This window comes from Heterodontus francisci, chromosome 7, assembly GCF_036365525.1.
Source record: "Heterodontus francisci isolate sHetFra1 chromosome 7, sHetFra1.hap1, whole genome shotgun sequence".
Taxonomy (NCBI): domain Eukaryota; kingdom Metazoa; phylum Chordata; class Chondrichthyes; order Heterodontiformes; family Heterodontidae; genus Heterodontus; species Heterodontus francisci.
Window position 1 is genome coordinate 49,273,728 of NC_090377.1, and position 27,617 is coordinate 49,301,344.

At 42.8% G+C, this 27,617-nt stretch overlaps 1 protein-coding gene across 6 annotated transcripts in view; it reads left to right on the top strand.

Annotated features, from left to right (window-relative positions):
* The window catches only part of cfap221 (cilia and flagella associated protein 221), a 295,786-nt gene that overhangs the window by 37,756 nt on the left and 230,413 nt on the right, over nt 1-27,617 (top strand). For all 6 annotated transcript variants that reach the window (XR_010975322.1, XR_010975323.1, XM_068035142.1 and 3 more), the window contains exons 4-6: nt 4,103-4,189; nt 8,674-8,769; nt 11,144-11,244. Coding sequence is in view for 4 of the 6 variants with exons in the window: in XM_068035142.1 (XP_067891243.1) it covers nt 4,103-4,189; nt 8,674-8,769; nt 11,144-11,244 (284 nt within the window). In the remaining 2 variants the exon portion in view is untranslated. The remainder of the gene's footprint in view (nt 1-4,102; nt 4,190-8,673; nt 8,770-11,143; nt 11,245-27,617) is intronic.

A 27,617-nucleotide genomic window follows, 5' to 3' on the forward strand; every position in this document is an offset into this window, starting at 1 on the left:
TAGGTTAGTGATGTGATTAGCTGGTTTGACCAGTTCTGTTTCTGGATTCTGCCATCTTAATAGCCATCCTGGAACGTGAGCTCCCTCACCTTCAATGACTGGTGATCAAAATCCATTTTGGGTTAAGTGGACCAGGGAATAGTCCCTTTTCTCTCCAAGCACTGTCTGTTAGTATGCAAATGTTTCTCCAGAAAAGTGTCTGGTGATTTTTTTTTAACAAGTCCTTTCTTCACTCCAGCAACAGTTTAAAATCAATGTTTATGTGACAAAATTAATATGCCTCATTCTTGGCAGGTGGGGGTCTGCATGAAAGTATCATGATCTGAACTCATGGCCAAGGTGAGGGTTTGCAGGTCATGGCGCATCTGCGGAATGTGGCTGTCCAAGAGGGTTGCCACCCTTTTGATGGATGAAGCCATGTGCTTATATCCCTGTGACATGGCAGCAGTCATGGCATGGAGGACTCCCCCACCGTCCGCTCAAGGCTATGCATGGCTCTGGCATCTCCGCCAGATGTTGCCTTACCTCCCTCTGAAACTCCAGCATGCCCTGTGCTGTCAACACCAGAGGCTCATCACGAGCCTGGGGCACAACATGGGCCTGATCACCCACAGTCCTCCGACTGTCAGAGGCCTCGGCTGTCTCAGCCTCAGCCAGCTACTTCGGCGTGTGTGCGGTGCTCTCACCAGCTTGTGACCCTGATTGTAAAGCCAAGTGGAAACCCACTGAGGTGAAAGTATCTGCACTAGTGGAAGGTGCAGGATAATCTTGGGGCAGTGCATCCTCTGAGTCCTCCTTGTCCTCCAGAGGTTGTCGTGAGTCTCTCGCTGTCTACAGTCACCTGCGAGTGGTGACCTGCCAGATAAAAGTTAAACAACAAACATTTGGGTGTTTGGGTACAGTTTTCCCAGTAAGGACAGCATGGCATAGCTCATTTAACATGAATATTGTATTTTTCTCTGATTGGCAATAATCACCCTCTTCAGCTGGGAGCTCCACACCTGAGATGGCATGTCCATCTTGGCTATCGGCTAGTTCCAATGCCTCCTCTGAGTTAAAGGCCACTGGCCCTGGCTGCCCCTCTCCTGCTGTGGGCCCTCTTCTGAAAGAGCAAGGATGCAGATATTGAACATTTCCAAATGTCTCAACATCACGGCAATGCTAACATGGGCCACTCTTCAACACCTGGGGGATGTCTCTTCTCTCATACTGACCCAACCTATCATGGGTCTCACTTGGATTGAGGTATAAACGAGGGAAACTTGTTTCACATATGCAGTCAGTCATTAGCTATCAATCTGCTATGACCTTTCTGTCCTTGGAATGTCTCTGGCACCCGTGTGGCATAACGTTTGTGGACAACCAGTTCACACCAAGCAATTTTGTAATGTGCCACTTACTTTGGCTAAATGCAGGAGGTACCTGCACTGGACCCAGTTACGATGGGTAACCCCATGGCTATTGACCTCCTCTGCAATCTCGCTCTAGGCTTGCTTGGTCAGGCAGGAGGACCTCTTCTAGCCATTGCTGGGGAAAAGAACCTCCCGCCTTTCCCTTGCAGCCTGGAGGAGAATCAGTGGGGACGCATCACTGAAATCTGGGGCCACCCTTGCTCGATATCTGACATGGTTGCCAGTGGCTAGCTTGTTGATTGAGAGATTTAATTCAAAACAGAGAGGTTTTGCTTTAATACACTGCTGCTCAATGCTCGGAGAAACTATATGTAGGACTGGCAGCCTTTTAAAGATGGCGCCAGCACCTGCTCCAACATCAGATGACACCAGTGATATCCTTGTTGTCTCCATTATGCAAAATGGCCACCTGCCACGCAATCACGGTGCAGCCACTAACGTCACATGCGGGACCTCCGCCATTTTGCACACCCGCCACCGCTCCAGGCGGCAGGGTTATAAAATTCAGCCCACTGTGTGGGTTTCTTCATACCTAATCCACTTCCTTTCTGACTTCTATCTCACCCCTAACACTCTGCATGACAAGCTACAGATGCTTTCACCACCTTTTAAATATCGTTGGTGAGGGGGCCTTCCTGCTGGTTAATGCCACATCACACTGTACAAGTTCAGCTTGTGGCAATTGAAAGACTAGGGCATTTAAAAATTTTAAATAAAATATTCCACCCTTTAAATAATCTAAGTGTGCACTCTGGATGTCAACGTATCCACTTTATGCCGTATGGCAGGTGGCGCACTCCTGGTAATAAATGTGCACATGCTTCCTGCCTGTCGTATTTGAATCTTAATAGGCTGTTTGGCACTGAAAGACAGGCACTGCACAGCTGCATTTCTGGTTCATCGCATCCTAGCTCAGGCTTTTGAGATGCGCCTGAGGTCTTCCAGGAAAATACGTACAAATCTCAACATGGGAACAAGCCATTCAGCCCAACCAATCCATGGTGGTGTTTACCCTCCATGCGAGCAAATAATTCTAATTACAGTTACCAACCCTGTTCCCATATCTCTCCAATCCTGTTTTCTTCTATAACAACAGCAAATTTCATTTAGAATGTACATTTTGAGCAGTAAAAGGAAAGGAAAGAAGGAAAAAGAGAATAGGACATAGAAAGAATCAAAGAGAAGAGAGAGTAAAGGCAGAAGAGGGACAACTTACCATGTGAAACCTAACAGATTGACTAGGATATTTAAGCAATGCTGATAAAAATTAAATGCGGTACTGAAACAACATTCCTTGAAGACTCTAAGACTACTGCAGAATAATATCAGAGTATTCACTGAAATGCATGATAGCTCTGAAATAGAGTTGTAAGGGAATTAATGTTCTGGTATTATTTTGAGTAATTAAGTCTGTAAATTCAAAAATAAGACAATTAAACAAGAAGGCACCCTTCTTCCAGTAACATTTGTGCCACACAAGTGCCAGGCAATGACCATCTTCAACAAGAGAGAAACTAACCATCTCCCCTTGACATTCAATGGCATAACCATCGCTGAAACACCTGCCATCAACATCCTGGGGGTTACCATTGGCCAGAAACCTAACTGGACCAACTATATAAATACTGTGGCTCAAGAACAGGTCAGAGCCTGGGAATTCTGCAGCGAGTAACTCGTCTCCTGACTCCCAAAAGTCTGTCCGTCATCTCCAAGGCAGAAGTCAGGAGTGTGATGGAATACTTTTCACTTGCTTGGATGAGTGCAGCTCCAACAGCACTCAAGAATCTCAACACCATCCAGGACAAAGCACCGTGCTTGATCAGCACTTCATCCACCACCTTAAACATCCACTCCTTCCATGATTGATGCACACAATTGCAGCAATGTATACCATCTACAAGATACACAGCAGCAATTTGCCAAGGCTCCTTCGACAGCACCATCCAAACCTGCAACCTCTAGCACCGAGAAGGACAAGGGCAGCAGATGCATGGGAACATGACCATCTGCAAGTTCCCCTCCAAGCCACAAAGCCTCCTGACTTGGAATTATTTCGCTGTTCCTTCACTGTCACTGGGTCAAAAATCTGGAACTTCCTTCCTAACAGCACTGTGGATGTACCTACACCAGATGGACTGCAGCGGTTCGAGAAGGTGGCTCACCACCACCTTCGCAAGGCCAATTAGGAATGTGCAACAAGCATTGGCCTTGCCAGCAATGCTCACATCCCATGAAAGAATAAAAAAATACTTACTAGCTGCTACTGTTTAAACATATTGATCTAATAAAGTTTTTACACAGTATTTTGTTTATTTCCGACACTACAAATAACTGGAAACTGAATAAAGAAAGGTATCAAAATAATACAATTATCAGTTACCTTTATTGAGTTCATTAGTCTTGGTTTGAAAAATGCAAAGGGAGTTATTTAAGGAAAAATTGTATACAGAATACAGCAATGTAATTACTGATTTATACAATGATTGATCTGTGGTATGAAATGGTTTCCAGTGTTTGCAAACTCTATTTTCAATACTAAATGAGTAATTTTAAATTTGTGTATCTGTTTTGCACTGAAATAGATGTCAGTTATTCTATACAAAATCAATAAATAATAACTTAGATATTGTACTGTGCACAGAAATAGCTATTTTAAAATCTTAAATGCTTAAATATTTGTTTCGTTGCAGAAACTGGTCAACGTTTCTTCGACAATGACAAATGTTCACATTCTACCTCCTCAGACCAAGTACTTCCAAATCAAATATACCAAAAAGGTTAGTATTCCTTTTACATATGATCATATGAATTAGGAGCAGTAGGCCATTCGGACTGTCAAGCCTGCTCCGCCATTTGATCAGATCATGGCCAATCTGATTGTGGCGTCAAAACTACTTTCCTGTCTACTCCTATACCCTTTGACTCCCTTGTCAATCAAGAATCTATCTAACCCAGCCTTAAAAATATTCAAAGACCCAGCCTCCACTGCTCTCTCTGGAAGAGAATTCCACAGATTAACAACTCTGTCAGAGAAAAAAACTTTCTCCTCATCTCCATCTTAAATGGGAGACCCCTTATTTTTAAACTGTGTCCCCTGGTTCTAGTCTCTCTCATAAGGGGAAACATCCTCTCAGTATCCACCCTATCGAGTCCCCTCAATATCTTATGTCTCAATAAGATCACCTCTCGTTCATCTAAAATCCAATGGATACAGCCCTAACTTGTCTAACCTGTTCTCATAAGATAACTCCTTCATCCCAGGAATCAGTCAAGTGAACCTTCCCTGAACGGCTTCTAATGCAATTATATCCCTCCTTAAGTAAGGAGACTAAAACAGTACACAGTACTCCAGATGTGATCTCACCAACACCCTGTACAACTGTAGCAACACTTCACTACTTTTATATTCCATTCCCCTTGCAATAAATGACAGCATTCCATTTGTCTTCTTAATCATTTGCTGTACCTGCATACTAACGTTTTGCTATTCATGTACCAGGACACCCAGATCCCCTGTACCATAGAGTTCTGCAATCTTTCCCCATTTAAATAATATACTTTTTTTTATTCTTCCTGCCAAAGTGGACATGTTCCCACATTATACTCCATCTGCCAAATTTTTGCCCACTCACTTAACCTATCCATATCCCTTTGTAGCCTTTTTATGTCCTCTTCACAATTTATTAGATTGAATATTTACAGTGTCTCTATGTGTATCAAGTAGAGAAGTGTTGGAGGAAAGATTAATTTTCTTATTTGAGATGCATGGTCCAGTTTTGTATTCATTTTACAGGAGCAATTTTGTTGCACCAGTGTGTGATATATTTTATTTATTATCTATCCCTATAACCTTTGATGAACCAATGAAAGGGAACAACAGTAGTCCTTGAAATAATCAAGTCAATAGAATAGCCAGTTCCCACATTTGCCAGTTATGCTGCAGCCTGCAATTAATGGAATTGAGGCACCAGAAATGGCTGTTGCACTGTTGAGTAGTGGGGATTCACAACTATCTGGAATTGGATGAAGGCAAGGGCTTTATATAAGGAAGGTTGGAAATTGTTGAGGACATCAACAATTAATATTATCCTGAGTGGAGGGCAACTTTTTGGGGGGAGGTGGTTGCAGCATGGTATTTTGTGAGAGTTGGGGAGGTTAGTAGCTGTTTTTCCAGGGATGGAAAGTGATGGTGGAGGTTAGGAGCAGGGATAGGATACGTAGAAGAAAGGTGATTCAGGGAAGAAAATATAGAGTGAAGTGAGCAAAAGCAAGGAGGGATTAACGGGGCAGAATTAATTCAGTTGCAGGTTGGAATCACTGAAAATGTGGCAGAGGTTGAAAGGTGAAAAGAATTTGATGAGGAAAGAGATCTGAGGTGGGTCGTTGTGTTAGAAATTAGCAAAATGTCTAAATCAGCGTGAAGTAAGCAAAGCAATAGGTTAGTGCTGTAAGTTTCGATTTTCTGGAAATTGCTTAATGTTTCTTTTCTCTAGAAACAAATTAGTGGAATGATTACTTTTAGGTGATGACAGCTGTACCTAGCCTAGAAAGGGGATGTGGTCAGAAGTGGCCGAGTGGAAGAGCAGCTGGGAACTGGGTAGATATTTAAAACAAACAGCCATACTACAAAGCTGTGTTAGGCCCTTCATTTAAATTTGCCTAATTAAGATGCTTGCTGAAATACATGTGAGAAGGGGTCTAGGGTTCCCTCTCAGCCTTCTCCTGGCTCTACCGTAACAGGGTTTAATTTTAAACACGCCATGTTTTTAGCTCCCTCTTGGTGAATTCATGTTCACTGTTTTCCAATTGTAAGGCAAAGAAACCAGCCAAACAGGTTTTCTTAGGTTTAAAGAAGAAAGGTTGAACTTTATGAAACTTAAATTCTAATTTGGTTAACGCCTATGGATACACGACGCGCCCACGCTAGCATGCATATGTGATATACACATGCAGACAGAGACAGAAAAGAGCAGAAGAAATAAAGTAGAAGAGTTTGAGATGATATCTGAAGATGGTTTTTGTTACTGTTCTTCGAGCTTGCTGTAGAGTCCGTGATTGTAGGTAGGTCTTGCTTTTCTTTGGGGCCCAGTATTCTTCTTAAACCTTGTTCGATGTAGGAGAATTTTCTCTCTTGAGGTTCACACGACTTCCATGGGACAAGAGGCTTGTGAGAAAGAGATGGGAGCAGACAGGAGAGGTCTTCTCAGTCCAGGAGTAAACAGTCACTCTCAAACTGTCTGTACAATTCAAAAAAAAACTCCGGTTGCCCAGCAGGTTAGTCATGTGACTAGTTGGTTTGACCATGTCTGTTTGTGGATTCAGGCACCTTAGAAGTCATCCTGGAATGTGAGCTCCCCCACCTTCAATGTCTGGTGATCAAAGTCCATTGTGGGTTGAATGTGTCAGAGAATGGTCCTTTGTCTCCACAAGCACTGTCTGTTAGTATGTAAATGTTTTTTCCAGCCACAGCTTATCTGTTTAACAAGTCATTTCTTCGTTGCAGCAACAGTTTAAAATCAATGTTCATATGACAAAATTAATGTGCCTCATTCTTGGCAGGTGGGGGTGTGCATGATGCTAAGTTAATTAACATAGAAAATAGGAGCAGGAGTAGGCCATTCGGCCCTTCGAACCTGCTCCGCCATTCATTATGATCATGGCTGATCATCCAACTCAGTAGCCTGTTCCCGTTTTCGCCCCATACCCTTTGATCCCTTTAGACCCAAGAGCTATATCTAACTCCTTCTTGAAAGCATACAATGTTTTGGCCTCAACTGCTTTCTGTGGTAGTGAATTCCACAGGCTCACCACTCTCTGGGTGAAGAAATTTCTCCTCATCTCAGTCCTGAAAGGTTTACCCCGTATCCTTAGACTATGACCCCTGGTTCTGGATTTCCCCACCATCGGGAACATCCTTCCTGCATCTACCTACCCTGTCAAGTCCTGTTAGAATTTTATAGGCTTCTATGAGATCCCCCCCCCACTCTTCTGAATTAATGTGTGGAAGTAGAATAGAAGTAACTTTAGTGAATCACTCCATGATTCAACAGTTTTATAAGGAACAAAGACACTGGACTGAATGGCTATTTATGAACAGCTTGTTAACAGACCTGATGAACAGTCTTAGACATAAATAACTGATAGTGGAACAGATACAAGTAATGAAACTTCTGCAAGTTAGCTTTGGAGGCCAAAGGTAGAATGTTTCTGGGAGGATGGGACTGGCCATGGAGAGCAGCTTGAGATGAGATAAGGAAAGGATGATGTTAGCCCTAGGTCTGATTGATCAAGGACAGAAGGTATGTGCAAAGGCTCAAGGAGCTAATGGCAGGCGAACAATAATAAAGGCAGTTTTTCAATGCAAGGTTTAGACAAAGAACTCCATGTTTTATAGGGTATTTTTTATTAAAGTAAATCCTTATAGGGTGAAAAGGCCTTGTCAATAATCCATCCAGGTCCACCCTTGAGAGAGGATATAAAATAAGAGACTTTGGGAGACCTTAGTACAGTAGGTAGTGAAGAAAAACGCCTAAGAGTAGATCCATGTTATCATTCTTGAGTAGTTTGAGAGGTCATGAAGATGGGAGGCACCGCTGACGAAAGAACTGTTCCCTCATTAGGCCATCCTGCCTGATCTGAACTGGTACCCACTATTGTCACAGATGTATGTTTTTGCTGTATAACTAGTGTGCTATGTCCCATCTCAAACTCTGATTAAGCTCACCAAAACCACCATATTGGTTGCAGTCAATCCTGATTGATTAGATAATTGATAATTGATAACATCAACCATCTTTGAACGATTAAAATTACCAGAGTTGTATATGTTCTTAAAGGAGACTGGGAGGCCTGGAGATGGATAGATTCTTGATTGTGGCAGAGGGGTTGGAGGAATAGATGAAGAGACTTGAGTTTGGACTTGAAGATGGATGCTATGTCGCAACCCGGTGGTTAAGGTGGGATGGGTGTTGGAAAAGGAAGCCAAGCAGGAGCCATGGTGAGGGAATCTGAAATGTTATCTGATGCACAGTTATTAGAGGGGAAACTTCATTCTGTCTGTTCTGAATTCTAGTCTGGCCGCAATAATGAAAGAACTGTGTGTTGTGAAATGGTTTTCACTTTATAAATTCAATATTGACAAAAAAAGTGGTTTTTTTACAATATAACATAGAATAATAAAGCTGTTTTGTTATATTGTGTTGTACTGCCAATGTGTTCTATATTTTTAGGGGATTTACTTGATTTGTAATTTATCTCACAGAATCATCTGGTGCCCGGAATGTCATTTAATGTTATAGTTGATTTCTGTCCAAATGAATGGCGATATTATTATGACAGTATTCGCATTCATTGTACGGTGAGTGTGAGTCTTTAAGTTCTTTTTCACTGGTGCTTATTGTAGAAAATGAGTTTTGTTTTGGTCCACATCCTTGAAGGTAATGTCAATTTAATCTTGTTTTCACTTTTACCAAAGTTATGTTAATGAATCATACAAGGATTCAATACAGCAATGCCTATCTATCTATTTGTCTATCTTTGTCGATGGAAACTAAATTGAAAATAGACATCATTAAAAGCAAAATACTGCAGACGCTGGACATCTGAAATAAAAACTAGAAATGCTGGAAATAGTCCGCAGGTCTGGCAGCATCTGTGGAGAGAGAAGCAGAGTTAACGTTTCAGGTCGCTGACCCTTCATCAGAACTGTGATGTTCTCAGGGTTCTGAAGAAGGGTCACTGACCTGAAACATTAATTCTCCTTCTCTCTCCACAGATGCTGCCAGACCTGCTGAGTATTTCCAGCATTTCTTGCTATTATTTTTGAAAATAGACATACCTTGATCATATAGATGCTGTTTGGTAGAATTAGGACTCTTTATTGTTCCCTGCTTCCTCCATCTTCTGCCTAACATCTGGGCTGGGATTTAACGAGTAGGCGGTGGCACTGCTCACCAGCTGGGGAATCAGGAGCGAGCCTGCATCTGCTGGCCCTGGAAGTCATTACACTATTTTGTGTGGCTCAGGCAATTAATTGCCTGAGATAGTTGCCTAAATTTTATATTTCGGCGATGGCTGTAAGCTCGTCACGGAGCCACCGCAATATTATACACGGTGGCTCATTTAAATGGTTGGGGCAGACCGCAATACCACCCCCCCCCCCACCCTCCCCCCACCGCCACTGATGACGTGGAGAGGGCGGGCATTCCGTCCCCGGCAACTGCGTCCAGTGCCACTGCGCAGGCGCCAACGCCATTTTTAAAGGCCTCCGAGCCCTTCAACTTAGTTTAAGTATTTAAAGATACAGCAATGTTAAATTTAATTAGAAAAATTCAATTAATGTTTCTAGCTGCTCTTCTCCTACCCGCCCCCCCCATCCCCCTCCCCTGGAAATAACCATACAGTTCATTCCTCACTCCACCACTCACTCCTGCACAGAGAAACTTACCTGCTCCTCCCTCCCCACCAGTGTTATGCCTCAGATCTCCGAACGGAGATCCAAAGGTGCGGAAGTGCCGACCACCTGCACTAATATCTGTACAGCATAGACGTCGGGAGCAAGATGTTCTCGCTGACCTCTTGCAATTGGCTCTGTTTCCCATTCTATGCTGCACAGCAAAAGAAATGCTTTATAGGTCAGTTACACTGCCAGTTTTGCATCAGCCTAAAGTGGTTTTGGGAGCACATGGGTGTAAATGCCATGCTATAAATCAAGAATCAGGTCATTGGCCTGACTACATTATGACAAAAGGTGTGTGAACATTTTCAGGAGGTAGTCTTATGCCATTGGGTTTCACATCATGTGCAGTATAACTGAATCTGGTAGAAAGTCAAATTGGAGAAATACTTAAATGCTCCATTGGACTGCTTAGGAACTTACTAAACATAATTGTCAACGTTTAGTAGAGGGACAATGCTATGTACGTTTGAAAATATACACGTGCAAAGTGCCATTGTCTTTGTGCAGAGTACTATGGGAAGCTGGTGGAGAACCTTGCATCTGCAAGCACCATATCATGGATATGAGGTACCACTTTGAGAGCTGTAACTGTAGTACAGTTATCTCAAAAGAGTAGCCCGTGATAACACTATTACTGATTTTTTTTTCTTCTCTGTGCCAAATTAAAGCAAAAAAAAAATCAACGGGAAAATGCAATGATTAATGCAATGATATTGTGATACCAATTCTGTTCTGATTGTAGGAATGTGTTATAAAATATTTAATTTCACAAATTAGCATGGTCCAAATGAGAGAAACTAGAGCCAATGAAGTAGTCTTATATAACTGTTTTATTTTCAAATATTTAAAATACCTTTGCAGAATAGATTTATTTTTGGTTTGAAAGATAGAATTGTAGTAAGTTTCAAAATACTGGAAAATTACACCAAATAAAGTGTGAGAAATTAAAATTTTCTACTTTAGTGCATCCCTCAAAAAAAACATACCCTCAAGCCACTTCCTATATTGCGACTGCAACTTGAGCCTTTCTTTAGGTTTTTTCACCTGCAAAACAAGTGATGGAATGTTAGGCATACCTCAAGCTTAAACTACAGCAGGCATTCTCATTGTAACTACTTGTTTTCACATGCTGTTAGTCTATATTAAGATCTGTTTGGTTGCCAGTTTTTTGGGGGACTGTGTCATCTTTTTTAGTTTCCTCATTTTAACTTTCCATTTTCATGCTAAAAAATATAAGGTGTGTTGTAAACTATAATTACTGTATTTTTTCCAGGATGGTAACACTCTACTTGTTCCTGTGCATGCTTATCCAGTTGCAAATATAGTGGATTTTCCTACTTACTTAAACGTAAATGACGTCCCTCTTGGGCAAAGGTAAGTTTATAATATTACTTTTAGTTATTGAAGATAAAGTAATTTTTTTTTGCTTTTAAAGTTCGATATTACTGGCATCTGGAACAATGGCATTCCTCACTTATTTAAAAGTTACCTTTCTTGATGAAAAAGGGGTTATGTATTATTTTGTATTCAGTGGTTGGCTTATCTTGTACCCCTTCTTTATCAAATTTTCACTTCATTATTTGCTGAATGATGGAGAACATTATCTTAATTGCATGGTTATAACTGTGTTCTGATGTTGGCAGACTATATGAGATTGTATTTTTATAGCCAATATCTCTCAACATTTTGCCTTGCAGTCAGCCATTTACAAATCGTTCATATAGATCGTGCATATAGATCTCTGTCAACGTTTATTCATGTGAAAAGTGATGTCCGTTGTGGTCCACTACACATTGAATGGAAGCCTTCACAGTGATGGACACTATCAGATTTATTCTGCTTTTATCTCCTATGATGTGCTTATCTTCACATTCAAAATTATGAAGGATTTTGATGAAATAAAGAGGAATAATATTTCCATCATTCTGTGAGTTGACAACTCAAGGGCAACATTTTAAGATCCTCAGCAGAAGAATGAAGATACAGGGGAGAAAATTGTTACCATCGTGTGTGCTAACATAAGAACCTAAGAAATTGGAGCAGGAATAGGCCATATGGCTCCTTGATCCTGCTCTGCCATTCAATAAGATCATGGCTGATCTTTGACCTCAACACCATCTTCCTGGCTAATCCTCATATCTCTTGACACCCCTAGAATTCAAAAATCTATCTTTCTCAGCCTTGAATATACTTAGTGACTAAGAATCCACAGTCCTCTGGGGTAGAGAATTCAAAAGATGTACAACCTTCTGAATGAAGAAATTCCTTCTTATCTCAGTCTTAAATGATCGGCTCTTATCCTGAGACTGACTATGCCCTCTAGTTCTAAACTCTACAGCCAGGGACAACCACCTCTCAGCATCTACCCTCTCAAACCTGCTCAGAACCTTATGAGATCACCTCTCATTCTTTTAAACTCCATTCTACTTGAGCTCTGTTGTTAGCACATGGATGCCCTACAAGAAACAGTGATCGAAGCAGAATTTCTGTTTGGGAAATCAGCAGTGGAGTAGAATTGTTTGTGTCTTTCCAACCTTTACTCGACATTTGTATAAAAATGGTTGAGGCTGTGATATCCTAAAACAATGATTTAACTATCTCTTAGAGTTGGGCATAGTTCTTCGGCTATTGCATAAATAATTAGCCACATGCAATTGGGGAAAAAAATGAATGGTCGTGATCTTCAATATAATAGGATCACCTAAAACTTTATAATCAAAAATGCTACTTTCCTAATAGCTATGCAAAATCGTTTTTGACATAGTAGCCCAGTGTTTGAAAATGGAATCTCCAATTCAAATGTCTTGCACCATTGTTTCTAGATGTTAATAGACCATCAGAAACCTTACCAATTTTAGGAAATGTGTCTCCATTTTTCTTTTACATTCGTTCCTGGGATGTGGGCGTCGCTGGCTAGGACAGCATTTATTGCCCATCTGTAATTCTCTTGAAGGTGGTGGTGAGCCGCCTTCTTGAATTGCTGCAGTCCATGTGGGGTAAGTACACCCATAGTGCGGTTCGGAAGGGAGTTCCAGGATTTTAACCCAGCAGCAGTGAAGGAACAGTGATACAGTTCCAAGTCAGGATGGTGTGTGGCTTGGAGGGGAACTTGCATCTGCAATTATAGCACAGAAGGCTGTTCAGACTATCACATCTATAGGAGTATGAGCCCACATTGTTGTCATATTTTACTTTGTGAGCAGAAAGAGGAGTAGAAATGGCACAACAGACCAGAGAGTGTGCTCCAAGTTTCTCCAATGAAGCACTGGAGACCTTATTGCAGGAGGTGTACAGTATGAGAGAGAGGTCCTCTTCCTTCACAGGGCTAGGAGGCCACCAGACAGACATTGTGAAGGCAGTGGGAACAGATAGTCATCACAGTCAATGCCAGCAGTTTCGCTCCAAGGACCTGGATGCAGTGATCAAGGTCAGTGAATGCATCTTCATCTGACATATCCTTACAAAAATATGACTACACTCATGCACTGCTCCATTCACCACACAGTCTTCACTCGCGGATCAACGTCGTTATCAAACAAAATTCATACCTAACATTCATCGCCTCACCTCACCCTCACCCTCACACACTTGGCAACGCTGTAAGATTCACACTCGTATCTCACAGCTAACACAAACTGCAAGCGATTCAACTGTGACAGGCACATCACCCAAGCACATTGCACCACACTCACTGACACACTTCCTTCTCTCTTGCAGGACAAGGTGACCCATAATTGGAGGCAGAAACACCTGCAGTAGAAGTTCAGACTGAGGTCATGAAATCTCAGCTTGGTGGCATGCAGGCTCAGACTGTTGCTATCATGGTTGCAGATGCCAGTGCACAAAGGGTCTTTCAAGGTCTCCAACAATCTGTGCTCCAGCAGATAACTAGGATTGCTAAGGTACCACTCTGGGCAAGTGGCAATGGCACTGTGGAGCACGAACCTGCTGTCCTCTCTCAGGATTACAGCAGTCTTACTTCCACTACTGTTTCTCCACCAGTGCTGCTGCTGTTGCCTGTCAGCCAGCCAGCCCACTCAGCTGCCGCCCATGCTGAGGTGGTGAAATCCAAAGCCAGGCCCTCTAGACTCAGATATAAAAACAAGAAATGCTGGAAATACTCAGCAGATCTGGCAGCATCTGTGGAGAGAGAAGCAGAGATAACATTTCAGGTCAGTGACCCTTCATCAGACCTGACCTGAAACATTAACTCTGCTTCTCTCTCCACAGATGCTGCCAGACCTGCTGAGTATTTCCAGCATTTCTTGTTTTTATTTCAGATTTTCAGCTTCTGCAGTAATTTGCTTTTATTTTGGCCTCTGGACTCAGAGATGCTTGAGTGTTTTGCAAAGTCAACTGCAGTCACCCCCACTACAAGTCAGCAATATTCCACCAGCCTTGCTGCAGCCACTGAGGTAGCACTGTGTAGGAGCACTAGGCCAGGCAAGGCACCTGCAAGACAGGCACAAAGGGAATGTAAAATTGATTTTATGTGGAATATTGGGTGGGTTGTTGGATATAGTTGATTTTGGTGCTGGCTTCAATTTCGGGTTTGTGGCCAAGAGGATGGCCCATAACAGACGGATGTTAAAAAGTGTGAATCCTTTACAATAGGGATTATGGTTGTGTTCAGTGGAACTATAGTCACATGAGGAGATCACCGAGAGCTTGGTTGGAAATGAGACATGCTGGTTCCCTCCTTCCTTCCTCCTGTTCCTCCTCCTCCTCCTGATCCTGAGCTGCTCATCCTCATGGTGTCAACAACTGTGCCCTCATAATGGGCAGGTTTTGGAAGATACAGCAGACCACTTTGAATTGGGACACATGCTCTGATGAGTACTGGAGCATCCAGGCAGTGGAACAGTTATTTCAGTACTCCAATGGTTTGTTCTGTGATGTTTCATGTGGCAGCATTGTTGGGTTGCGGAGTGGAGTCATGAGCCAGATGTAAATGGTGGTTGAAAAACTGAGAGAACAGCAGACTGGCACAAAATGGACTTCATCCTAGGGTCTTAAAAGAAGTGGCTTGTGAGAGAGTTGATGCGTTGGTTTTAATTTTCCAAAATTCCCTAGATTTGGGGAAGGTTCCATTAGATTGGAGAATAGACCATGTAGTTCCTTTATACAAAAAGGGAGGGAGACAGAAAACAAGAAAATACAGGTCAGTTAGCTTAACATCTGTCTTGGGGAAAATGTTAGAAGCTATTATTTAAGACGTTATAACAGGGCACTTAGAAAAATTCAAGGTAATTGGGCAAAGTCAAAATGGTTTTGTGAAAGGGAAATCGTGTCAAACCAATTTAGTGGAGTTCTTTGAAGAAGTAACATGCACTGTGAATAAAGGAAAACTGGTGAATGTACTGTACTTAGATTTCAAGAAGGCATTTGATAAGATGCCATATCAAAGGTTTTTACGTAAAATAAATGCTCATGGTGTAGGGGGTAACATATTGGCATGGATAGAAAATTGGCTAGCTAACAGGAAACAGAGAATAGGCATAAATGGATCATTTTCTGATTGGCAAGATGTAACGAGTGGTGTGCCGCAGCATTCAGTACTGGGCCCTCAACTTTTTACAGTTTATATAAATGACTTGGATGAAGAGATATGGTTGCTAAATTTGCTGATGACACAAAGATAGATAGGAATGTAAGCTGTGAAGAGGACATAAGGAGGCTACAAAGGGATATAGATAGATTAAGCGAGTGGGCAAAGATCTGACAAATGGAGCATAATGTGGAAAAATGAGAAATTGTCCATTTTGGCAGGATGAATAAAAAAGAAGCATATTATCTAAATGGTGAGAGGATGCAGAGGGATCTGGGTGTCATAGTGCATGAATCTCAAAAGGTTAGGATGCAGATACAGCAAGTAATTAGGAAAGCTAATAGAATGTTATCAATTATTGCGAGGGGAATTGTATACAAAAGTAGGGAGGTTATGCTTCAGTTATACAGGACATTGGTAAGACCACAACCGACATACTGGGTACATTACTGGTCTCCTTAGTTAAGGAAGGATGAAAATACATTGGAGGCAGTTCAGAGAAGGTTTACTAGACTAATATCTGAAATGGGTGGGTTGTCTTATGAGGAACGGTTGGACAGGCTGGGCTTGCATCTGCTGGTGTTTAAAAGAGTAAGAGATGACTTGATTGAAACATATGATATCCTGAGGGGTCTTGACAGGGAGTATGTGGAAAAGATGTTTCTTCTTGTGGGAGAATCTAGAACTAGGGGTCACTGTTTAAAAATAAGGGGTCACCTATTTGAGAGAGATGAGGAGAAATTTTTTCTCTTAGGGTCGTGAGTCTTTGGAACTCTCTTCCTCCAAAAGGCAGTGGAAGCAGAGTCTTTGAATATTTTTAAGGTAGAGGTAGATAGATTCTTTGATAAGCAAGGGGCTGCAAGATTATTGGGGGTAGGCGGGAATGTGGAGTTGAGGTTACAATCAGATCAGCCATGATCTTGTTGAATGGCGGAGCGGGCTTGAGGGGCCGAGTGGCTTAGTCCTGTTCCTAATTCGTATGCTCGTATGTATGTATGAAAACATCATTGCTGCTGCCAGGAGAGCAGGCATTCAGTAGCATGATGTGCTGAGCATAGTTGCACACCAACTTTACATTCAGCGAGTGGTAACCTTTGTGATTGCGGTGCATCTCAGCATTTGATGTGGCGACCGCAAAGCCGCCTGTGTGTAGTCAATGTCATTGTGCACCATGGGGAATTCCCTTATCTTAGCAAAGCCACGTGTACGCTCCGACTGTTTCTCTCTGGTCAGAGAGAACACAATGAACTCCCCTTTCCTGACATAAAGAGTATCTGTCTCCTCTCTGATACAGCAATGGTAGGCGAACTGGGAGATGTTACTGCTATCGCATGCTCCAATCTGGAAGAATTCCAATATAAAGAAATTGAAGGCCATAGTCACCTTCACAGCCACTGGCAGTGGTGTCCTTGCCCTCCTTTGAGGTTGCAAGCCTGGTTGCATGAGGTGGCAGCATTCTGTGAGCATCTCCTTCGTAAAGTGTCGATAACACACACAATGCTCCTGCCTTAGGTGGAGGTAAGAGAAGTGCTCTCAGAAGATCCAAGGTGGTTAAGGTCTCCTGCTGAGAGCCCTTCTCCCCATTCTCCCTCTGGGAGAAGCTTATCCTCTTCTTTGCTGCCTCTGCTTCACTTCACACTCATGCTGCAGCCCAAGGGAGATGACAACCATGACACCCATGATTGGTTACAAGTGGCTTGACCAGAATCCTTGAAGTCACAGCGAAGGCTTTCTCCGTGTGCAGCACCACACCTTCTCCACTTCACCAACTTTAACCAATTCTGCAAATTACCAAGCACTTCTACAAACTCAAAGAGCCAGTAAAATTTAATCAACAACTAGCCTGCGAGTTATTGATGATCCCTATAAACATCGCTGGTGAGTTTTTCCTGCTGCTGAACGCATGTTCAGCACTGCGTGGTTAAGAGAGGGCATTGGCAGGAATGGTGAAGTTGAAAATGGTAGCACTGCTGTTGAATCAGTGTTACACAGACTGACTTTGCGATCTGTCTACTCTGTATATTTTCAGTGCACACTCCTAAGGCCACACAAAAACTCTCACCAAGATGCCGGAAGTGTGCATGCACGGAGTGTGGACAACATTTTAATACCAAAACGGCACACGAAGCACTGCAACTATGGGTGCTCCGGAGCCCTACTTTGCTGCACATATACACAACATCAATTGCATTATCCTCATCCATTCTCCCTGTTACTACATCGAAGAACACAGTGAAGTTAATCAAACACAATTGACCGTTAACAAAGTCATGCTGGCTTTCATTTTATTAACCCATATTTTTCCAAGTGCCAATTAATTTTGTCCAGATTAATGTTTCTAAATATTATTTCACCACTGCTGTTGGGCTGACTGGCCTGTAATTGCCAGGCTTAACACTCCCTTTTTTTGAACAGGGATGAAACATTTGCAATCCTCCAGTCCTCTGGCACCATCTCACATCCAAGGAGGATTGGAAGATTATGAACTGAGCCTCTGCAATATTCACCTTTACTTCCCCCCCCAGCAACCTGGGATATATCCCATCCAGACCGCTACTTAAAGTGCTACCAACCTTTTAAGTACCGCCTCTTTAGCTGTTGTATTCTATGCAATTTCTCTACTACCTCCTCCTTTACCATGGCATTAGCAGCATCTTCTTCTTTGACTGAACACATGCAAAATACCTATTCGTACAGCAGCCAGACCCTCTGCCTCCACAAGGAGATCTCCTTTTCGGTCCTTTATTTACCTGATCCTTCCTTTAAATATTCTTTTTGCTATTGTTACAACCACGTGGTGTAACCTGGGTGGTTCCCACTGTTCAACTCCCCACCTGACTGCAGCAAGTGGATTTGTATTCGAGTTTAGCCCCTTGGTGTTTTGTTTTTCAAATAAGCAGACAGTGTAGGCTTTTAAAAACAGAAAATCAATTGTTTATTAATCAATACGCCTTCTCCCAAAATTGTCGCAACCACATCCACTCACACATTTGTTCATGCACACACACAAGAAGAAACAGATAGAGAAGGGAAAAAGGAAGGTAGCTTTCAGTGGGGGTGGGAAAGGTTATGATGAACCTGTTGAATTCTCATGGGAATCAAGTTCTAGATGGATGCAGGCCTGAGATGAGTGTAGATTTCTCTCTTGATTGTCGGTCCTGTTTAAGATGGTAGGCGACCTCTAGCTCTAACTGCTGTATAATGTAGATGTCAGATTTTTCAGCAGGGCATGTGCTTCCTGGCTTGGCACTATTTGGTGTCCTGCTTCTATTTTCTGTTTCTTGGCACTATTTGGTGTCCTATGATATACACCCAGTAGCATAATAGCTCCTCAATTGTTCTTTAATTCTAACCAAACAGATCATGTCTTTGAATCTTCAGGTACATCAACTAGTAACCTTTGTTATTAAGGCAAACATGACAACCAATGTGCACACAGCATGAACAACAGCTAAAATGATATGTAAGTTGAGAATGTTATGATGGCCAAGACACAAAGAGAGCTCATTGTTCTTTTTTGAATAGTATCAGGAGATCTCCAGTGGTCGTCTTTACCACAGCAACATACAAACAGTTACTCCAATAACAGAAACTTCAACTGAACAGGCTACAGGATTTTGGTTTTATATCTCATCGGAAACATAACATTTCTGATAATGATGCACTCCCTCAGTGTTGAACTAAAGTCTCAGTCTAGACTTTCCTGGAGTGGGCTTAAATCAGACCTTTTAACTCCAAGGGAGAACGCTACCAGTTAAGCCAGAAGATTTAGGAGTAGTAACTGAAAACTTGCTCAAAAATATTCACATGAAGTCTCTGCTGCTTAAATGTAGTAGGGGAAAGGAGGAACGTAAAGGAGGCCAAAATCAGGGGATAAAACCTGTGTGATGGAGATTTGGAGGAGGTTGCAGATTTAGGGATGGATTTAGTTGCACTGGCAGGGCTCCCGGCATAGGGCCAAAAAGGTGAGGCGGTCCCCACCTCTGCCTTTTGGAGCCCGCCTGGCGCGATTCTATGGCGCTCAGGCACTTAAGATAGAATTTAATACATACAAGTGATGCATTTTGGTAGAAGGGATAGGGCAAGGCAATATACACATGGCGTGGTTCCAAAGAGTGCGTAGGAACAGAGAGACTTGGGAGGTGCATGTGCATTGATCTTTAAATGTGGCAGGACATACTGAGAGAGTGGTTAGCAAAGCATATGGGATCTTGGGCTTCATAAATAAAGGCATTGAGTACAAAAGCAGGGACGTTATGCTGAACCTTTGTAAAGCTCTGGTTAGGCCCCAACAAGAATATTGCGTAGTGGTAATGCTGCTGGACTAGTAATCCAGAGGACAAGACTAATGCCCCAGAGGCTCAGGTTCAGATCACACTATGGCAGATGGTGAAATTTAAATCAATTAATTAATAAATTCAATTAATAAATTGAAAGCTCATCTCCGTAATGGTGCCATGAAACTATCATCGATTGTCATTAAAAAAACCCATACGTTTCACTAATGTCCTTTGGTGAAGGAAATCTGCTGTCTCCTTACCTGATCTGGCCTACAGGTGACTCCAGACCCACAGCAATGTGGTTGACTCTTAACTGCCTCTGAACTGGCCTAGCAAGCCACTCAGTTCAAGTGCAATAAGGGATGGGCAACGAATGCTGGCTTACCAGTGATGCCCACTTCCTATGAAAGAATACAAAAAGTTCTTGTCACCACACTTTAGGAAGGATGTGAGGGTCCTTGAGAAGGTGCAGAGGAGATTTACAAGACTGGTTCCAGGAATGGGGATTTTAGTTACAAGGTTAGGTTGGAAAAGCTGGTGGTGTTCTCCCTGAAACAAAGGAGATTACAGGGAGTTTTGATAGAGGTGGGCAAGATTACAGAATCATAAAATCATAGAACGTTTAAGGCACAGAAAGAGGCCACTTGACCCATCGTGTATGTGTCAGCCAAAAAATGATCCACCCATTCTAATCCCACCTTCCAGCCCTGCAGATTACAACAATTGAGGTGCATATCCAGACTCCTTTTAAATGATTTGAGGGTTTCTGCCTCAACTACCCTTTCAGGCAGTGAGTTCCAGACCCCCACCACCTTCTGGGTGAAAAAGTTTTTCCTCATCTCCTCTCTAATTTTTCTACGTATAACTTTAAATCTATGCCCCCTCGTTACTGACCTCTCTGTTATGTTGAATAGACTCTTCACCTCCACTCTATCCAGGCCCCTCAAAATTTTGTACATTTCAATCAGATCTCCCCTCAGCCTTCTCTGTTCCAAGGAGAACAACCCCAGCCTATCTAATCTTTCCTCATAGCTGCATTTTTCCAGACTTGGCAACATCCTCATAAGTCTCCTCTGTACCCTCTCTAGTGCAATTACATCCTTTCTGTAATGAGGTGACCAGAACTGCATAAAGTACTCAAGTTGTGGCCTAACCAATGAGTTATACGGTTCCAGCAAAACCTCCCTGCTCTTGCATTCTATACCTCAACTAATAAAGGAAAGGATTCCATATGCCTTCTTAACCACCTTTTCGATCTGTCCTGCTACCTTCATGGATCTTTGGACATTCACCCCAAGGTCCCTCACTTCCTCTACATTTCTCAGTATTTTCTCATTTATCATGTGTTCCTTTGCCTTGTTTATCTCCCCAAATGCATCACCTCGTACTTCTCTGGGTTGAATTCTATTTGCCACTTTTCTGCCCATCTAACCAGACCATCAATATCTTCCTGCAACCTACAGCTATCCTCCTCACTTTCTTCCACACGGCCAATCTTTGTGTCGTCTGCACTACCCTCATCTATCTTCCTTGTTACTTCTTCAAAAAGTTCGATCAAGTTGGTCAAACAAGATCTTCCCTTAACAGATCCATCCTGACTATCCTTGATTAACGTGTGCCTTTCTAAGTGACAATTTATCCTGTCTCAGAATAGATTCCAATAATTTGCCCACTGCTGAGGTTAGATTGACTGGCCCGTAATTACTCGGTCTATCCTTCACTCCCTTTTTAAACAGAATGTTACGACCAGGTGAGAAAGATGTCTAGGGGTCCCTTTCTGCCTTCACCTGGTCTTACTATAACAGGATTTAATTTTAAACATATTGTGTTTTGAGCTCCCCCTTGATGAATCCTTGTTCACTGCTTTCCAGTTATAAGGCAAAGTAATGAGTACAAACAGGCTTTCTTAGGTTTTGAGAACAAAGAACAGTACAGCACAGGAACAGGCCATTCGGCCCTCCAAGCCTGCGCCGATCTTGATGCCTACCTAAACTAACACCTTCTGCACTTCCGGGGCCCATATCCCTCTATTCCCTTCCTATTCATGTATTTGTCAAGATGTCTCTTAAATGTCGCTATCGTATCTGCTTCCACCACCTCCCCTGGCAGCAGATTCCAGGCACTCACCACCCTCTGTGTAAAAAAACTTGCCTCGCACATCCCCTCTAAACTTTGCCCCTCGCACCTTAAACCTATGTCCCCTAGTAACTGACTCTTCCACCCTGGGAAAAAGCTTCTGACTATCCACTCTGTCCATGCTGCTCATAACTTAGTAAACCTCTATCATGTCGCCCCTCCACCTCCGTCGTTCCAGTGAAAACAATCCGAGTTTTTCTGACCTCTGCTCATAGCTAATGCCCTCCAGACCAGGCAACATCCTGGTAAACCTCCTCTGTACCCTCTCCAAAGCCTCCATGTCCTTCTGGTAGTGTGGCGACCAGAATTGTACGCAGTATTCTAAGTGTGGCCTAACTAGGGTTCTGTACAGCTGCAACATGACTTGCCAATTTTTATACTCTATGCCCCGACCGATGAAGGCAAGCTTGCAATATGTCTTCTTGACTATCTTATCCACCTGCGTTGCCACTTTCAGTGACCTGTGGACCTGTACGCCCAGATCTCTCTGCCTGTCAATACTCCTAAGGCTTCTGCCATTTACTGTATACTTCCCACCTGCATTAAACCTTCCAAATGCAGTACCTCACATTTGTCCGGATTAAACTCCATCTGCCATTTCTCCGCCCAAGTCTCCAACCGATCTATATCCTGCTGTATCCTCTGACAATCCTCATCATTATCCGCAACTCCACCAAGCTTTGTGTCGTCCGCAAACTTACTCATCAGACCAGCTACATTTTCCTCCAAATCATTTATATATACTACAAACAGCAAAGGTCCCAGCACTGATCCCTGCGGAACACCACTAGTCACAGCCCTCCATTCAGAAAAGCACCCTTCCACTGCTACCCTCTGTCTTCTGTGACAAAGCCAGTTCTATATCCATCTTGCCAGCACACCTCTGATCCCGTGTGACTTCACCTTTTGTACCAGTCTGCCATGAGGGACCTTGTCAAAGACTTTACTAAAGTCCATATAGATAACATCCACTGCCCTTCCTTCATCAATCATCTTCGTCACTTCCTCAAAAAACTCAATCAAATTAGTAAGACACAACCTCCCCTTCACAAAACCATGCTGTCTCTCGCTAATACGTTTGTTTCCAAATGGGAATAAATCCTGTCCCGAATAATCCTCTCTAATAATTTCCCTACCACTGACTTAAGGCTCACCGGCCTGTAATTTCCTGGATTATTCTTGCCACCCTTCTTAAACAAAGGAACAACATTGGCTATTCTCCAGTCCTCTGGGACCTCACCTGTAGCCAATGAGGATGCAAAGATTTCTGTCAAGGTCCCAGCAATTTCCTCCCTTATCTCCCTCAGTATTCTGGGGTAGATCCCATCAGGCCCTGGGGACTTATCTACCTTAATGCTTTGCAAGACACCCAACACCTCCTCCTTTTTGATAATGAGATGACTGAGACTATCTACACTCCCTTCCCTAGGCTCATCATCCACCAAGTCCTTCTCTTTGGTGAATACTGATGCAAAGTACTCATTTAGCACCTCACCCATTTCCTCTGGCTCCACACATAGATTCCCATCTCTGTCCTTGAGTGGGCCAACCCTTTCCCTGGTTACCCTCTTGCTCTTTATATACGTATAAAATGCCTTGGGATTTTCCTTAATCCTGTATGCCAATCACTTTTCATGACCCCTTTTAGCTCTCCTAATTCCTTGCTTAAGTTCCTTCCTACTGTCTTTATATTAAAACTTAAACATTAAACTCTAATTCGGTTAATGCCTATGTATACATGCCGCGCTCCACGCTAGCATGCATACGTGATACGCACATGCAAATTGAGACAGAAAAGACCAGAAGAAAAGATAAAATGGAACAGTTTGAGGCAATATCAGAGGAGGATTTTTTTGTTACTGTGCTTCGAGCTTGCTGTAGAGTCCTTTTGTAGGTTGATCTTGCTTTTCATTGGAGCCCAGTATTATTCTTAAACCTTGTTCATTGTAGGAGACTTTTCTCTCTTGATGTTCATGTATCTTCAGTGAGTTTCAGTTCCGTGAGAAAGAAATGGAAGCAGACAGGAGAAGCTGCGGTGAGCCAGCCAAGAGAGGTCTTTTCAGTCCAGGAGTAAACAGCTTTCTGTCTTCAAACACGGTTTCTCCAACTTATAACTCCCCAAGCTGGCCAGCAGAATGGTCACATGACCAAACTGGTTTGACCAGGTCTTTTCTGTGTATTGGGAGCAGGAACTGGTCCTTTGTTCCAAGCAGTGTCTGCTGCTATGCAAACAATATCCTTCTGGCCAGGCCTGGCAATTCCTTGTATTCGATCTTCTCTTCTTCCCAGCAACAATTTGAAATTTAATGTCCATGTGATGAAATTAAGGTGCCTCGTTCTTGGCAGGTGGGGGCCTGCATGACACAGATGTGCAACGTTAGCAGTTCTCCAATCCTCCGGCACCATGCCTGTATCCAGTGAGGACTGGAAAATGATGGTCAGAGCGTCTGCTATTTCCTCTTTTGCTTCTTTTAATAACCTAGGGTACATTTCATTTGGCCCTGGTGATTTATCAACTTTCAAGGATGTTAATCCCATTAATACTTCCTCTCTCCCTATGTTTTTCACATCCAATACTTCACACTCTTGCTCCTTAACTACAATATCTGCATCATCCCTCTCTTTTGTGAAGACAGATGCAAAGTATTCATTAAGAACCATGCCAACATCTTTTGCCCCTACACGTAGGTTACCTTTTTGGTCTTTTGTGGGCCCTACTCTCTCTTTAGTTATCTTCTTACTCCATGTATTGCTAAAACATCTTTGGGTTCACCTTGATTTTCCTTGCCAATATTCGTTCATGCCCTCACTTTACTTTCCTAATTTCCTTTTTGATTTCACCCCTCTACTTTTTATACTCCTCTCGGCTTTCTGTAGGATTGTGTCTTTGGTGTCGGACATAAGCTTTCCTTTTCTGCCTTGTCTTACCCTGTAGGCTCCTTGACATCCATGGGGCTCTAGAACATGTTTACTCTGAACCCCTCGAATCTCCCCTTTGCCTTCCACTGTTCTGACACTGATTTACCTTCAAGTAGCTGTTTCCAGTCCACTTTTGCTAAATCACTTCTCAGTTTAGTAAAATTGGCCTTGGCCCAATTGAGAACTCGAACTCCTGTTCTATCTCTGTCTTTTTCCATAATTAGGTTAAACTGACTGAATTATGATCACTACCACCAAAATGCTCTCCCGCTCCCAATCCTTTCACATGCCAATTATCATTTCCTAAAATTAAGTCTAAAACTGCACCCTCACTTGTTGGACTTGCTACATACTAGGCAAAAAAGTTCTCCTGAGTGCACCTCAAGAATTCTGGTCTCTCAATGCTTTCACACTAAAACTATCCCAGTTAATATTGGGGTAGTTAAAATCCCCTATTATTACCGCAATATTGTTCTTGAACTTCTCAGAGATTTGCCTATATATCTGCTCTTCTATCTCCCTCTGACTGGTTGGGGGTCTATAGTACACTCCCAGCAGTGTGATTGCCTCTTTTTTTGTTCCTTAGCTCAATCCATATGACCTCATTTGATGAACCTTCCAACATATTATCCCACCTCACAGCTGTAATGGTTTCCTTGACCACAATTGCCACTCCCTATTCTTTTTTTATCCCGCTCCCTATCATGTCTGAAAACCCGATAACCAGCAACATTGAGCTGCCATTCCTGTCCCTCCTTAAGCCATATTTCTGTAATAGCTATAATATCATACTGCCACGTGTCTATCTGTGCCCTCAGCTCATCTGCTTTATTTGCTCTACTCACTTGATTAGTTTACCTGACATGAGTCATACACCCTTTTTTTTTTGTTTCGTCATCATCGTTATCTCCCTCATCAATCAAGGAGCTCTTTTCTTGGTTCCCCTACCTTGCACCCTTGTTGGAATATACCTAGCCTGTTCCTGAAGAATCTCTTCTTTAAAAATAACCCATTGTTCCAATACAGCTCTTCCTGTAAGTCTTTGGTTCCATTCTACCCTGGCCAGATCACTTCTCATCACGTTGAAATTAGCCCTCTTCCAATCTAGACATTCTACCTTATTTTGTTCCTTGCTTTTCTGCATTACTAGTCTAAACCTTAGGATACGATGATCACTCTTACCCAAGTGGTCCCTGACAGATATTTGGTCCACTTGGCCCACCTCATTTCCCAGCAGGCCTATAGGACATCCCTAGTAGTGTGATGATACACTTTTTGCACCTCAACAAATGGATTCTGTCCTTGCCCCTTCAAAGACATCTCTCCTTTCCAACACTGCAATGTTGTCCCTAATCAGTACTGCCACCCCACCTCCCTTTTTTCCTGCTGTATCTTTTCTGAACACTTTGGGTGTAATCTTATGAGTGCCACGGTGTTCCCGATGGCTGGACCGGAAGTTGTTGTAACTTCTTTTGCAAATCCTGTTTCCCTCGCGATTTTGTATTTAAATTAGCCTTGCGGCGACAGACACAGGGGACATGTAGGATCATGCAGTGGGGGCGGCCTTTCATTGGTGGAACCCGCCATCACAGTCCCAGGCACCATGATCGCCACAGATACAAAACATTCTGTGCTTGCAGCCTCAAGGATCAGGAGCCTTCCTTTCATGTAAGTATCTTCAGACTAACAAATTGAAGCTTTTAGTTAAATCAAAATGTTTTTGCCTTCCTTGTTTGTGAAAGTCACCACCAACTTCACATCATTTATTTTCCCTGTAGCCAAAGTGAGTCAGATGTCAGCCAGTGCCCTCAATTTGCCCCACAGCTCACCGATGTTGACAGCACTCATCCCTCCCTTTAGACCCTTGCCAAATATCTTCACACAGTACTGATCTAATCCACCCATCACCCCTACAGCCAACAAAATGCATCTTCATCAGCATCAACCATTCAACAACCTGAACACTCCATTGCACCCTCCGCTTTTCTTCAAAACCAATCAACCCCACCCTTCCCTCTCGACTACCCTCCCTGCTCCTCCATGTACCCGATTGCTCCACCCTTTGCTCCCCGACTATCCTGCTCCTCCATGTTGCCCCCACCCATGCCTTCACTGCCATTGCCTGAGATGATTCACCCTTCCTGGTGCCGAGCCTGGAGGCAAACATCCATTCCAATGCCAGCATGGAGGTAAACATCCATAGCAATGCAAGCCTGGAAGCAAATTTCCATTCCAATACTGGTGTTAGTTTAGTGGATGAGTTAAAGAGCGAAGAGCACAGACCTGAGACTCAACTGCACAAATCCGACTGTTGCATGCCATGTTGAAACATTTGTGAACAGGGTGGCATGGGAATATTGCTTGCCATTCACTTAATCTGGCCGGTAGGACTACATTGTAATTATGTGTATGATAATGTGTATTCATGTTATTTAAATGAACGCAAAGCTGCAATCCGCCACCGCGCTGGGGGAACCCTGGAATGCAGAAAACATGCCGCCAAGTTAATTCCTCTGAAATATCCCGCTGCTGGAAATCCGACAAAACCCCTCCCGCCTAATTATATCACCCCACATGCCGCCAAATCCGCTGCGACGGACAGTATAAAGTTCTCCCCTTTATATCCTTGCATATTAAGCACCCAATCCTTGCCATTTTTAAGTCGCATTTCCAGTATTGCCACTACATCATATTCCAAATTGCTATTTGTGCTTGTGGCTCACCAATCTTATTCACCACACTTTGTGCATTTACACACATGCATTGTCTTTGCATTCCTTGTAGTTCTTCTGAGTCATATCCATCTAATACCAAACTATTCCCTACTCTAGTACTGTCTAATACTCGCACGGTGACTCCACCTA